This window comes from Polistes dominula, unplaced genomic scaffold (assembly GCF_049000335.1).
Source record: "Polistes dominula isolate Pdom_NZ unplaced genomic scaffold, Pdom_raw_medaka contig_77, whole genome shotgun sequence".
NCBI classification, from domain to species: Eukaryota; Metazoa; Arthropoda; class Insecta; order Hymenoptera; family Vespidae; genus Polistes; species Polistes dominula.
In genome coordinates this window covers 3,963,410-3,979,382 of record NW_028301152.1, presented here as the reverse complement: position 1 = coordinate 3,979,382, position 15,973 = coordinate 3,963,410, and the positions used below count along the sequence as shown (strand labels likewise).

Below are 15,973 nucleotides of genomic sequence, written 5' to 3'. Positions count from 1 at the left end.
GTTAAAATAAATTACTTTCAATAGATCATAAGAAAAATTGTGAATGAACGAATATATTTAAATGTATATCATCATTTCATTCCTCTTTCTTTCTATGCTTATCTTTATTCTTTATCTCGTTATTCGATCGTAATGTACTTTGCAACCAATACTTTTATCTTCGTGATACGATAGAACATCATTACTCCAAAGCCATCAGATTTAAATGTTATGAATTTAATATATCAAGGCATCGAATTAATTGCTATACCTAATATTTGTTTGTCGCATCAATAATCGATCTCTCATACGATAGTATAAAATATATAAACGATGTGAATTAAGATAAAAACGGGAATTTGTCGATGATGAATTATTTGCCGAAGAGAAAAAAATAAAATTAATTATCAAATTGATCACGAACGTTTTTTTTTTTTTTTTTTTTTTAAAAGAAAGGAAAATAAATTATCGTTTTTAATCGATCACGTGAAATGGTATAAAATAAAATAAAGAAAAATAATATTAATAAATGTAATTGAAAGAAAATCAAATATATGAATATGATGTGATAGATAATGTGAGAAAATGAGATAAAATTGAATTTTAATTGTATAAATGTTCATCGATAATTGTGAGTTGATTATCGAAAATAAGTTATACTACGTAAAGGTATTCAAAGAGAGCCCTTGCTCCAACTCATGGATCATGGAGAGCAGCTGAAACGAATAAGTATATGTATACTGAACAAGACTTGCTCGAGGGCGTATAAGAGTACAGGCGAATGCAGCTGCATCACATCGTGCTTGAAAAGAGTAGCCAAATTATAACAAAGCCGAGCACAGTCCGATACAAGAGCATTTAAATCCTCGATTTTTCATTCTATCTACAGAATAAACCGTAAGATTTATTAAATCAATATGTGGATTGAATTCAAATGTTTTCCTTTACGATTATGTCTATTAACAAAAGTTTTTTCAATCATAAAAGAAATATTAAAGAAGTATTTATAAAAAGTGTTGAAGAAAAAATGTAAAAAAAAAATGTCTACAGTAAAAAACTTTTAATAGAGAGATTATGATAATAGGCGAGTCGAGTATTTAAGTAATAAATCATATAAAATAAAATCATGTAAAATATATTAAAGAAATGCATACTTTATAAGCTTGAATACCATCGAAAAATATTACAATTCTATAATCCACATCTATTTTTAAATAAAGTTTAATTGAATGAACGCAGAAATAATTTATTCAACGTTTTAATAAATTTAGTTTTATCGGAGAAAGATAACAAAAACAAAATAAACGACGAATAAAACAAAAGAATTTAAAAACAAAAAGATATAATCGAGTGTTTTATTAACAATCATTTGATAGGAAAATCTTCATAGTACTCGCGTTTCTCGTCGAAGTCTCCGAGTTCATGTGAGCCTATCGAATAAAGCCACGACTCGCGAAGCGACATACTGAAATAGAAAGGCCGAGGAAGAAGGTATGTATGCACATAAGAGAGAAAGAGTAAGAAAGAGAGAGAGAGAGAGAAAGAAGTTTGCGTTGACCCAGAAAATTAAATCGAGTTGTACATAGGAAACAGTGCAAATCCATATCGTTCTTACGGCTTCTCTATGTAATCACAACTGTAATTCACCTATTGGGATCATCGGTATATTTAACAATGAGATTTTATCATGAGTATCTACTTATGTATGTTCTCAAACAAAGATAAATACATTTGCGATGCAAATCCAATGTAACTTTTCTACTTTTGACCGATACATTCGACCCTGAGAACTTTCTTAATTACGTGCATGGATTGAAAAGTTTTAAATGTAACATTGAAACAATCCTTTTTTATTTAAATTCATTTTTATTTTTCTACATAGTCTCAAAACTTGTTAACCCATCCTCGTATATTATTCGATAATTGTAATTGTACACTAATTTTTAATGTATTATTTTTATCGTTTACGTTTTATTTTTTAACATAAATAATTGTAATATAAAATAAATCATGAATTCAATTTTGACAATTTTTTTACATATATTATTGTTGACACTGTCACTATATTCCCGATACAATTGATTACGTTCTTCATTAATAGCTATTTTAAGAAGCTAATTTGGTTAAAACTAATAATTATGCTTGATACATTATGAAACCATTCTAAATAAGATCAGAATTTATAATCATCATCCTAAAGGAATGCCGTTTATTAAATAACGATTAATAGAAAAGTTAAACAAGATCTACACAGTAGGAGATCGATGACTAATCTATCGATGAAAGTGATTCTACCTGATGAGAAATGCGTCATTCGGAAGGATCATTGATAACATGTTTGATTCACTTGAGTCAATGGAATAAAAATTTTCTTTAATATTCATATAATATACATGTCCGCGAAAGCTCCAAAGCCGTTAATGTACACATTACCTTGCTAATCTGCAGAATAACTGATTTTAGCGGAAACATATATATATATATATATATATATATAAAATCTGATATACATACGTATCACATATTTATATTTCTAACAATTTTCTCAAACATCTATGAAACTTGATGATGCGTAGGATAATACTAAGAAATATTTCCAATAAAGATTAAATAATACAGGTCTAAATTATATTCATTATAATATAATATGATTTTATACCTAATTTTTTTGATAGTGGACGCAAGAGAACATACTAAAGTCAACTGTATATATTGTGATTTTGATCTAATAGATCAGTGTAGTTTGAAATTCTTCATAAAGAATACTACATATCGAAAGATATGAGAGAGAAGTTAAAGATATATTTAAATTAAAATAGTATTGTATAAGAAATGATCATCCTTTTACTACCAACGTTAGACAATATATACATAGATAACATACATTGATCGAGGAGATTAATTTAAATGATCCTTTTGTATATATAAATATGCATATATATATATATATATATATTTCATACGTAAACTGTATGTAATATTTCAAGATGTAATCTCGAATCTATTTAAAAAAAAAAGAAAATTCGTGAAGCTCTACAAAGATACGATCGCAAGGAGTTGTCGAACGGGAAGATGTAAAAGAAGAACGCGTATTTAAGAGAGGTGGGGATTCGGACATGAAGTTAAAACGATGAATCGATGTAGTGTACGGTGAGTTTCAAGAGCGACGATGCTGAGAGAGGGAAAGAGGAAGCTGAGGTGCCGTTACTTCGAAGAGTCACTCGGGGCAAGCCTAACCCAACGGAGAGAAACGAAAGGTGCAAGAGAAAAAGGAGGAAGATACGAAAAGAAAGAGAGAGAGGGAAAGAGGAACCTTTTTACCGTGTGCTTCTCATTATTCCCCTTTCCATGGAGGGCGAACACCCGAATGCCAGTAACCCAATACCACTTTGTCCTATGTAAAATTATCAATTTAGACATTTTTTATTCTTTTTTTTTCCATGATTCATATTTAATGTCTAGTATTGATATTATAATTTGTTGCAAATAAGTATATATTTTTATCAAAAGAATTTTCATCATTTTTCTATACGTTACGATTAATATAATATACAAAATGATTAAATACGTGTCGTGTTTAGTTCATTATGCATCATCTACTTTATTATCAACATTTATTTATTGTCATTTTTATAAAATCAAGAAAAATTGATTAGAAAATCTTACAGATGTAAATTTGTATAATTTATAACAAACAATTATACAAAAGAAAAGAACCGTTATTGTCGTTATATTATAGTTTTCTTTTCCTTTATTTTTTTTTTTTTTTAAATTAAATATGGTATTAGAACGATGTTCTTTTGCGTAAGTCGTTATGATTTTTATGTGACTTATGAACAATTTTCTTTACAAAACGATTCACATTAACGTATGACCGTTAATCAACTTGAAACTCGACTACACTTGGATCCTTAATGATTCTTAATGAATTCGAGCACAGAGTGAATTGCGAGCATCGACGCTTTTCATCAGAGATTTAACTAGAACGATAACGAGAGAAATCTTGATACATGTTCGCGTATAGAATATCCAATTACAAGTGGAGCAATAAATTAATAAAATATAAAAATAGAAAAGAAAAATGTTAGTTATTATACATATATATATATATATATCGTTCATAATTGCGTAAAGATCTTCGAAACTTGATTTTCTTAAAAACCTTTCAGTGGAATGATAAAATGTTTAGAACGATTAGAGAGCATTAAAAAAGCATGCGATAGCCGAGTAAGTTAATAACACGCATGTGTGTATGTGTGTGTATAGCATGTATATTTTATGGTCTGACTATTTTACTCCATTTTTAGTAAATATAACGTTCATATTATTTTTTAGTATACTTATGTTAGAGTGGAAAAAAAAAGAAAATCGTTTTTTAAATTGAACATTTTAAGCTTGCGTTTAGTTTATATATACTTACCAATTGGTGATAAATTATTAATCATATCTAATAATAGTTGTTCTAATCAAATCTTAAATATTTTGTGTGTATAGTACACCGAATGATTTATTTAGTAATAATATATTAATACATAAATAAAATAGTCTAATAATAAAGTCGATGTAACACCTGAAATAATTAATACAAATTTTAAATCATGATAGTGATTAATAATGAACATTATAAAAATAAATAATTGTATTTTGTAATTAATTAATTGTTGCATTGGGAATAGTGTATTAGTAGATAAGTTAATAATATTTTAATAATTGAATAAACTAATGCCGCAAGTGAATTTTTTATTCTTTTTTCTTCTTAACTTCTCTTCGTCTTTTTCGTACACGAAATGTCCATTCGTACGGCTTAGGGTAAACCATCAAAAATAGGTATACCACACGCAAAGCCAGTGAAGATGAACAGCTGCGTGTTGAAGCGGCGCGTGTCGTGGATATAAAGATTAACTACTACCACTACTTCTATTACTACTACAACTACTGTTACTTTGAATAAAACGTTAGAACTGCTCGACGCTACAAAATCTAACAATAAAGGAAAACGTTTCGTATGAATGACAAATTTTTGGATGAAATTTTCACCGTTTAAAAGATGAAAACTCAAAAAAATCATTTTCTATAATACGTGTTTTTTTTTAATCAATGTTTAATAAAAATTATATTTTAGATATTTGTAACAGAACATTATCTTTGAAATTATATTTTCGAAGATTTTTTGTTAAATTTCATATGTATATATATATTATTATCATTATAATATTAAAAAAAGTTTCTATAAATATGAATATGAAAGCACTTTGCTCAACTCTACTCAAGTAACAATTTAATTTGAATTTTTGTTTCAAAAATATGGTGAATATTTTTAAATTAAAAATTTTTATACAGAATTACGCGTAATAAAATGAGAAGCATTCATACTCTGGGGAAATAATTTTAATAACGCTAGAAATTATTTTTGATGATGCCTTACTTTGATGAAATTAATTTTTTTCTAACAATAAGAAAAATCAATATAATAAACAAATGACGGCTTTAACCGTATATTTTCATTTTAAACTTGCATCAACAAAGGAAAACTAAAAAAAAAAAAAATAATAAATCAAGGTATTAAAAAACAATTACAATAATATGAATAATTTCTCATATTTCGTTATGAGTGCTTTGAAAAATAGCATGAACCAACTCATTAGATATAATTTTGAGAAAAACTCTGTAGAGAATCGTACAGATTTTTGTCAATTTTCCTTAGACCAATTTTGAAAGTGGATCCTTTACACTTTTGCCTTTGTAGGTTCAACAAGAGACAGATTATTAAAATGTATTTATTTTATTACCAAATACTGGGTATTTTCAGAGAAAATGATAAAATATGGAATAGTTTAGCTTGATTCTAAAAGCTTCATATACATTCACATCAATAGTATAGATAATATTTTATACATTCAAATAAATTCAATGAAATTAATATTTAATAATTTCCAAACTAAAAGCATACTGTAAATCTTGTACTTTGAGCGTAAAGAAAAAAAAAACAATAGAATGAACGGATCATACAAACATAATATAAGTGTACGATATGATAATTTCCCGTATGCCAGGTGACGTTGGCATCTCGATGCGTTTTGCTCGCTTGATAACTTTACTCGCGTTTAAACGCTCGCGCGAGTATGCTTCGGTGAATGTTTTACAGTTAGCCGTGCGTCCTTTTGTAACAGTATATTCTGTTGGCTTCCGAAAGAAAAATAAGGACAAAAGAGGAGAAGGAGGAGGAGGAGATAGAGTAGGAGGAAAAGAATAAAAAGGAAGAAAGAATGAAATAAAGAAGGAAGAAGAAAAGGATAAAATAAGCGTGTAGTTTATCGCGAGAGAAGAAGAAGAAGAAGAAGAAGAAGAAGAAGAAGAAGAAGAAGAAGAAGAGGAAAAATAAGAAGGAGAAACGTAATAGTAATAGTAAAGTCGCTTTTCGTGGGAAAAAGAGATCGTGAGAAGAAAGAGGAGTAGCTCAGCGCATAGATCTTGGATGCTCGTTATATTCGCCTCTTGCATCCTTATGAGACGTTTTCTACTTTCTCTTCCTTCTTTCTCTTTCTTTCCTTATGTCTTTTCTCCTTTTTTTTCTTTTTATATTTTTTCCTCACTCTAAAAGAGCACCTTCTTCGCTCGCATTTGTTTTAAGAACTTCGGCCTCCTCCTCTAGCTGTGAAATTCTTACTTTAGAATACTTTATTCTGAACAAAGATGATTACTTATATGACTGGACTAGATTTATCGACAAAATAAATTGTGTCATAAGTAAAAATGGAATCTATATATTTGACTTTTAAATCACTATCATTATCATTAACTCAAATATTATAATATTATTTTAAAGTTCAACTAAACGTTAATGAAAGATCTGAGAAATATACAAGGGGACAACGATTAATTAAAGTCTTCGTTATTCTTTATGTTATGGTTTTTAACGAATATTCAGGTTGACAGATTGTTATTTATTTTTTATTACTAAACGTTCAAAAATCGAATCGAGTGCACAATAGGAACTTAATTTATTGATTTTGTTTGTTCCCCAATCACGCTGATTAATCAAGATTCTATTGTACTCATAATTATAAAATAATTGTGTATAATTTTATGCAAAGAACCGAAATATAATAAAACATTGGTAAAGTTAACAAAATATTTTCTACAAAATATTACTGCATAAGAAATAACTTTCCAATAAATCATACAAAATGTTGTAAATATATTAAATGTGTTATCATTTTTTAAGCTTAAAATATATCTAAAACAATAAAAGCACTTTTAAATTAAGTTGCTACAATTGAAAGATAAAAGAAATAAAAATAAAATTAAAAATAACGTTGACTAACAAGATGCAATTTTTCTTTAAAAAAGGGTAAAAAGATAGATAGACATAGAGAGAGAAAGAGAGAGAGAGAGAGAAAAAAGAGATAGAGGGATACTGAACACTCCGACTTTCTCTGTCGCGCCGCAGGATTAAAATATGCACCCCGAAGCGTTTTTCACGCTCCCACAGTTTCGCGCGAAGGAAACGCTTTTCCATTCATTCCGAGACCCTTCTACGTTGCCTTCGATGCTTTCCTGCGAAGGGGGATATCGCGGTATATGCCCAGGAATGCGTTCATATCTCATGCGTTCCTCTTTGTGTTCCTGCCATTCACTCATAAACAATACAGCGAAGACGATGAATACCGAATGGTCTGTCGTCTACTATGCTTCATACTGTCATGCTGGACCACCGAAGTGTCATGATCCTTTTCCTTAAAAAAAAAACGCCATTTCTTTTGCAGAAAGATTTTTTAAGAAAAATTTTTCTCTTATCTTACACTACACATTTTTTCGTTCATATTTAAACTATACATTAGATTCGAAATAAATATTTATTAAAAATATTAATTAATTATATTTAATAAATATAGTGAACATTATTTTGTTAATTGAAATGTTTTTCAATTCATTCATTCATACTCGAATTCATTGTTATATAGGAATATGTATAATATTTAAATAAAACTGATTAGCACATAACAAAGGAAGAGCACGTCTCAAGAGGATGACCCGCATAGATCCTTCGAACCGAACGGGATCGGGTTTGCGATCACGGCACGACGATAAAGTTGGGAAGAGTTCAAAATAAAGGGACTACTACTCTCCGGATGGTCCCCGACGAACCACCCAGAGGTCAATCGCCGCATCCGGCTCTAATTAATTGCGTTCGGCTGCGTTTAAAGAACCTGTATCCTGCCTTACGCGGCCGCTGCACGATAACTTCTAATAACTCGATGATGCGGGAAAGGGTTATCGTTGCAGGAAATCGTCTAGCCGGTAACGTCCTTATTTATTCATCGTATAGAATAATCATTGAAAAATTATTGATACTCTATTGTCTTTTTAATTACAAAAGAAAAAAATAATAATAACAAATTATTATCAAAATACAGTCGAATGAAGATATAGTATATTGTGCAACTAGTGCGAAAAGTTGTCGATTGCCCTCGAGAGCGAAGTTGTGCGCACAAGCGAAGCGAGTCATAGCGACCGCAAAGATAGTACTTTTCTCGCATGAGTAATAAAAAAAATTTATCTAAATGAAATCGTTTGTAACCATTTGTTTCGTTATTAATTTCTTATTGTTAATTGTTATATTATGTGAAAAAAATATTACAGTAAAATATATTTAGATTGAATTTATTTACATTTATAATATTTTATTATTATACTAGTAAAAGTCGATTATAAAATGAATTAAACGCCATTGAATGATTATTCAAGATTTATTATAATATATTTTTCACGCGGTACTAGTCTCGCACTAATGTTCACCATTACGATAAATTCACAACTACTGTATCATAATATCTCGAAGGATATTAATAATGGCGAATGCTGTGAAACTACATAACGTTACGGAGTACCGCGTTCTGTGCATTCAATTTTTCTTTCATAAACTAGTGACTAGCCTGGATGACTTGTATGAAACGATAATCGAAGCGTATCGAGTTAGTAAATAAGTAACGTGAAATTGTATCGTCGTTTAAATTTATTGGAGCATACTTCGCACAACTGATACACCAGTTGCCCTCAAAAGCAGACAAATTGTTTTTTTGAATATCTTTTAAATCGTACATTAAATTCAAGTTATACATGTATGGTTTTTCTTATTACATCAGTTTGCAATAAAAGTAATTATTAGTTCATATTAGAAAGTTAATATTTGCGAAGTTTAAGTAATACTATACAGAATGGTTCAAATAAAGTATTCCAAATTCTTTTTCCATAATCTAATGAGAATATCTGATGAGGATATCATATTTTGAAAATGATTTAATAGAGAGAGAAATGGAAAAGGTGAGTCCTCTATATTCTTTAAATGAAAGATAATATTAGTTCTATTATATTTCAATATAATAAAAAAAAAGTTGAGTAACTATTATTCAGTTTTATGAGAGCTTTCAGAAAATCAAAAGTTGAATATCATTTTCCATATAAAAAAAAAAAAAATCGAAACATTTTTATAATGTTCTCTAAACATGGGCTCAACAAAATCATGCTAAAGGATTTTGTTTTGCCACCTTTTTCATTATTTTATTGTTATAAAAATTGAATTAATATCGTCTTTAGTTTTTGAGAAAACACCTTTTAATATATGTATATATATATATTAAAGAAGTTAAATTATAAAATCGAAATTTTATATATCAAATATTCTAAAATATTCTAAAACATTTGTTACAGTATATATTAAATATATATGAAATATTTTCAAGTGTTTGTTAAAGTGTATTCGAATTTTTAGTAAGACTATTGAAAATACTTAAGAATGTTCTATAGAAAAAATGTTATCTAAAATATAAAGAAGGTTCTCAAGAAGGTTCTCTCTTTCGATGGGCTTGGTAAAAGTTCCCAAGCGAAAGAGACGTGACCTCGAGATATTAGGAGCCATCATCGGAGTTTCCTACTCCCTTTTAATTCCACCATCCCTTACATCTTTACATACATATATTCAAGTGATAAGTGGATTTTTTTTTCTTTTTTTAATGTTCCACCCGATGCTAAACGAAAAGCTCGTTGAAGGGTAAAAGAAAAAAAGAGGGTCGAGAGGATTGGAGGATGAGCTCGGCTTCCAGACAAATCCATCTCGAGACGAAAGAAGAAAAAGAACATAAGGAAGAACAAGAAGAAGAGAAAAGTGAAGTAAAGGGTAAAGGAAGGGCACAAATGGAAGATGTGGTTCCTGTTCGATTCACTATTTTCGATTCTTTTTTTTTCTCTTATCAACAAAAGGAAACTCGCCAAGTTTTCTTACTTAATTCTCATTTCTTTTTGCGGTGTTACAAAGTGAAAACATCTTAGTAGACCAAGAAGCCTAACGCTTCGTCGAACACGAAGACGAACGTTTATCATCGAACAGAAGAAGTCAATGCACTTACACTTTGAGTTACACACCGACCGGAGTATAACGATCATCGTGAGTGCATCTTTAGGTTGGTGCAACACATGCATATGTGTCACTGACAATGAAATGTTCCTATATTCTTTTTATTTCTTTTAATGTCATCGTGCATATATGTATATAATATTATTATATATGTCTTTCTTTTTACGTTCTTATAACTTTCTATGAATACTATTCGATACTTTTTGTCGAGTTAAACGCTATTCTTTACTTTCTATTTCGATCGTATTTCAATTTTTTTTCATTTTATTTTTTATAGTATTACTTTTTAAAAATGTAAAGCACTGAATCTTGTTATGTATTATTATTCGAACTTGATATTACCTATTTTCTTGAAACCTACTTTCTCTACGATAGTAATGTTATAATTAGGTCACTTTCCAGTAGTACACGAAGGTTTATTTTTCTATTCAATGATCTATGCATAATCTACACGTAACACGCTGTCTAATCATCGAATATCTTAATACAAGCTGTTTATTTTTACATGATATATGTGAAATGCTAACGTACGGAATATTGCGCGTGAAGTATGAAATTAATCTTACAAAAATATTTAATCCATCGTAAAGATTAGTCCGTTTATAGCACATATATGTAATTATATTTATAAAACTTGACTTTTCTTTTTCAACTATTTCTTAGAAAAATAAAAAAATTGAAAAAATTATTTATTTAATCTGATAAAATATAGTGATTCTAATTTTGTTAAAGGTCTCACATAAATAGAAAAATAATAAACATAAGTATTTAAATCGAGAGTAGCTATTCGAAATTCTATGAAAAAAGAGGGTCACAGCCCTGTCTGAAATACGAATAAACGTAATATACCATCTTACATACACAATACAATCCTGGCACCGGATCCGTTCAGGTATGCGCTTGCAGCTGTCCTCGGATCCCGAGGAAGGCAAGCAAGAGCGCATCGGTATTTTAGAATAGAAGCTCGTTTTAAACAGCCAAGAGAACTTCCTTCTTATTTTTTCCTATTTAAAATGTTTCCTACGACAGAGAAAAAAAAATTCACATAGCTTATAGTAATCCTCGTATATTTTTTATCGCATATTTTCAAAATATAAAACAATCCTAGATTTTTTGTTTAAAACAATAAACGTTGACACAAATTTGAAATATTTATTCAATACTGTATTTATGAAACTTATTTTTGTGTGTTTTTATACGATTCAATTAAATTTTAATAAATAAAATATTTTAGAACAATTTCTAGTATTGTACCTTTAAATAAAAAAATTATAAATTAATTTATATTAAGTTTCTATTTAAATTATAATATTAATATCCCAATTTTGTATGTTTTAAATTTTATGTAAAATATTCTATCTAATTTTAAAGAAACAATAAGAAAGAAATTATTTATTCATTCGTTTAAACATTCTAAAATACAAATTTTACAGAAGAAAATTCTATCTCGGTTGTTTCCATTTATAATCGGACAAAATAATGATAATTATAAAGGACGAATTAAAATAAGACAGTCTTATATAAGAAAAAATGAAAATAACAATTAAAACATATTAGCTTATAAAATAAAAGAAAAAATAACAAATCATCTCTAATAAAAGATAAAAATATATCTATTTATCTCAAACAAAAAAGAAAAGAATAAATAGAAACAAAAAGAAATCAGTAAGGAAAAACATTATTTGTAATATTTATACAGGATGCATTGGAGAAGCATATTTAAGGGAGTAGTCATTTCGATGGAACCATCGAGTGAACGGAAGTAGGCGTAATAACGAACTACCATTGGCTATACGTGACCGGAATACAATAACTTCTACTCACATATATACACATATAGATTCTACGAGTATAGGAGCATAGAAATATATATAGAAGTATACATATATAAGTTCTTTCTTTTTCCCTGTCATATAACGACCGTTGGACGATCCGGTCCGTTTCGGACCGCTACGAATTCCTCAGCGAATCATCTTCCGAGTGGGAGTGGTCGACTCTTTTGTAGAATTTTACTGACATGAGAGACAGAAGAGAACAACACGTGTGTACCTGATCGCACATGTATAAACACATATAACACATAGGACACGGGAACAGATACTTCCTGTTGCGAACGACTTCGTTCTTCCGGTCTGATCGCAAATAGTCACATATGCGTATATGTAGTATGTACACGTGTGTGTATGTGTGTGTCATTATTTCGCAACGTCTCGGAATAACAAATAACAATCGAAGAATCAAGGACGTCTACACGATATGCTTCTAGGTCAAGAACGTCACTGAATTTTTTCTACTTGTATTAGCTTATCCGGACATATATGTGTATACGTGTATATTTTTTAATATACGTCAATTTTTTTCAAAATCAACACGAACTTTTCGAACATTTTAATAATAGGTTTAATAATAGGTGAATTGATAAGTTTTGAGCCTAACATTGAAAGAATTTTTATTCGATCGAATTCATTATTATTTAAAAAAGAAATAAAAGTTTTTTTGTTGAGACTCAAAACTTTTCAATATCCTTTCTCATAAGTCCTAGATTATTTGAAAAATTCCTGCTGATTTTGAAACAAAATATATGTATAATTTATTATAAATATAAATCGAATATATGCATTCATAAATCAGCATGATATTTCCGCTGCAATTCAATATTTTTTCTGTACAATATTCCTAATTGAAAGAGAATATGAAAAAAGAAAATCGAGTTAATTAAAACGTAACATAACATAATAATCGTTTTACCGTTCGATAAGATAATATTATTTTCAAAAGAAAGATACGAAGCGATGTGATTGATAAGAAAAACTTGCGATTTTTATCACGTGTTTTCAACAACGTAACTCGAATTGATAATAAGGTGAATAAACGGTTAAATAATAGAAAGACGAATAAAGATTTACTACCTATGGATAGATTGAATGAATGAGAACGGTAATGAATGAGCGTCGTGCGATGAATTTACGATTAAATATACATCGATTAATATTTAAAAATGAATTTTTTAAGATATAATTTCAACGATCCATATGTTGGTATTAGATAATTCGTAAATTATAAATATCGATAAGTGTATCAAATTAATTGAATTAACTTGTTGGAAATTAGATAAAAAAGAAATAAGACAAAGAGGATTCACGAGTGTTAGTATATTCTTTTAATTAAAATTATGGAGAAATACATAGATTCGATTCATTTTTATTTTCTATTTTTAATACAAAAAGAGAACGATTTATTGAGTCACATTATTTACTACGAGGGTGGGTTAGAAAGTTTTTAGCCGTAATCAAAGAAATTTTTCTTTTTCTTTTAAATATAAGTATGTATAACCGAAAAAAATCAACTTACCCACATAGAGTACCTATTGAAATTTATAGAAGAAAAAAAAATAAACTATAAAATAGAGCAAAAAAGCTACAGATATATATTTATAAATCTATTCGTATAATATTTGTAAAAAAAAAAAGAAAAATAAAACAAAAACAATCGTAAGTAAACCAGTACGAAGTTAAACAAGCAAAGAGAAAAAGAAAGAGATACAATGATGAGTTCGCGGAAGTCATGGTTGTTCTGTTTAATTTTTTAAGTCGCCCACGAGAGCCGCGACTTGATTATTCTTTCACAGGCTCTCTTTCATACATGCACACACACACACACACACACACACATGTAACATTCGAATACACAGCAACACACTCGCCCACACACGATCTTCATCGGTTACGCGTGCGCTTACTCTCATGAAATAGCCTGCCAGTTTTATTCATTCGACAGATCACTTACGAAGTCTCACTTATGGAAAAATTTCGTCAAATTTTTAATTCATTCGTATTTTTTTCGAAACGAGTTAAACGGATGATTGTGATTTATCATCAACCCACGTAAATTTGAAAAAAAAAAAAAATTAAAACCCACGCAAGAACGATATCGAAAAATACAATTAACGAGAAATCAAGAGGATAACCTTCAGATGATGAGTTTACATTGATTTATTTTATAAAGATTTTGGAGTAATTTGAAAAAAATCGTTAGTCGACGTTAGTTTGCAATGGTGGAAAACACGCTTGAAATAATCCGGTCATTGTCCCTATCGATGGCACATGACACCGTGCGTATGTACAAATTACCGGCAATAACGACCCCACACTTTATTCTCGCGCTTGTTAAAGTTACGCCGATCAACAAGGATGCTCACTTTTTGAACTGTCTGACTCTGAACATTATTCTACAAAATTTTGAAACACAGCAAATAAAATAAAATAAAATAACATAAAGTAGCCGTTTTATGAGCTAAATTTAAACAAAAATAATTGAAGTTTTCACTCGAATAATTAACTCAAAACATTTTACAAAATCAAAATTATTTTTATTAATTAATTTTTTATAAAATAATTAAAATCTCGTAAAATCGACAAAATTTGTATTAGAATAAAGCGTTTAAAAAAAAAAATGTAAAAGTATATTATGTAAATTTTTATGATAATTTTATCAAGAGTTTTAAATTCATATTAAAAGGAAATCTCGGAAACTATAAAAAGTATTCTCTATTATCGCATCAAACGATGCAAAAGATCAAACCAAAGAATCCTTTTATTATCATCATCCTCGAAAGGCTCATGGAAAGTTTAGATATACCTATAGCGAAGATTTTAACGAGACCTTAACGAGGTTCACTGTGCAGCAATGTTCATATCCGATCGTCCGTGCGTGATTATGCAACGCAGGAAAGATCTTCGACAACTCTACACGTCCCACGTGTCGGTCAATAACGAGAAACCTGACAAAGATTCTTCCACATACTGATACCGTCTAATTAAAATTTTACACATCCTTCTTCCCTTTTTAGGTAAAATTTTCTTATTCAATAATCCTTTTCTCAAAAAAAAAAAAAAAAAATAGTATATATAGTATATTTTTCTATATACCTTCATTGTACGAAACTATTATATTTTACTTTTTTAACTAACCATAAAATACGCGTTCTGAAAACGTTATATAATAGTTTTGTAACACAAACATATTCGGTTAATGTATCGTTTGCAATTATCTTCGTCATTTAGCGTGAATATTTATCAATGCTACCGGTTATAGCATTCCGTACATCTTTTCGTTTTACAAGAACGTTCCTCATTGCTAAAACATGACACCGAGTCATTCATAAGAAACTTTATCGCGTACACTGTTGGTTTTAGCTAAAATGCTATATTTTTTTTTTTTTGATAATTTCGTTAATATTAAGGCTAAGATAATAGTATTTTAAAAATGAAACTTACACAGAGTAATAATGAATTTAAAAAAAAAAAATGCAAACATTTGTATAACTTTAATATTCGTGGGCAAAGGCATACTTTCAAACGTTTTGAGAATTATTGAAGTAAGATAAACTTCTGACAGGCTAGTGTGCAACGTTCGAACGTTTCCGGCGAATTTAGATAAGACTCATATCCTGCTCGTATTTTAACTATCGCCTTTGCTCTTTTAAAATATATCTATTCACGTTCGTCGTTCAATATTTTCGGAAATATAATCAACTGAAAGTATTAGAAAAATATAATAAAAAAAATAACGCAATAGTTA

At 28.9% G+C, this 15,973-nt stretch overlaps 1 protein-coding gene across 3 annotated transcripts in view; it reads right to left on the bottom strand.

The window, feature by feature from the left end:
- LOC107064133 (signal-induced proliferation-associated 1-like protein 3) overlaps window positions 1-15,973 on the bottom strand; it is a 79,861-nt gene that overhangs the window by 62,225 nt on the left and 1,663 nt on the right. Inside the window, exon 2 of one of the 3 annotated variants that reach the window (XM_089178461.1) lies at window positions 11,251-11,413. The exons of 1 other annotated variant lie outside the window; for it this stretch is intronic. In XM_089178461.1, coding sequence (XP_089034587.1) covers window positions 11,251-11,337 — 87 coding nt within the window. In that variant the 5' untranslated portion in view covers window positions 11,338-11,413. Of the gene's footprint in view, window positions 1-11,250; window positions 11,414-15,973 lie in introns of those variants that run through there. One more of the 3 variants, XM_089178462.1, reaches the window with a different exon arrangement.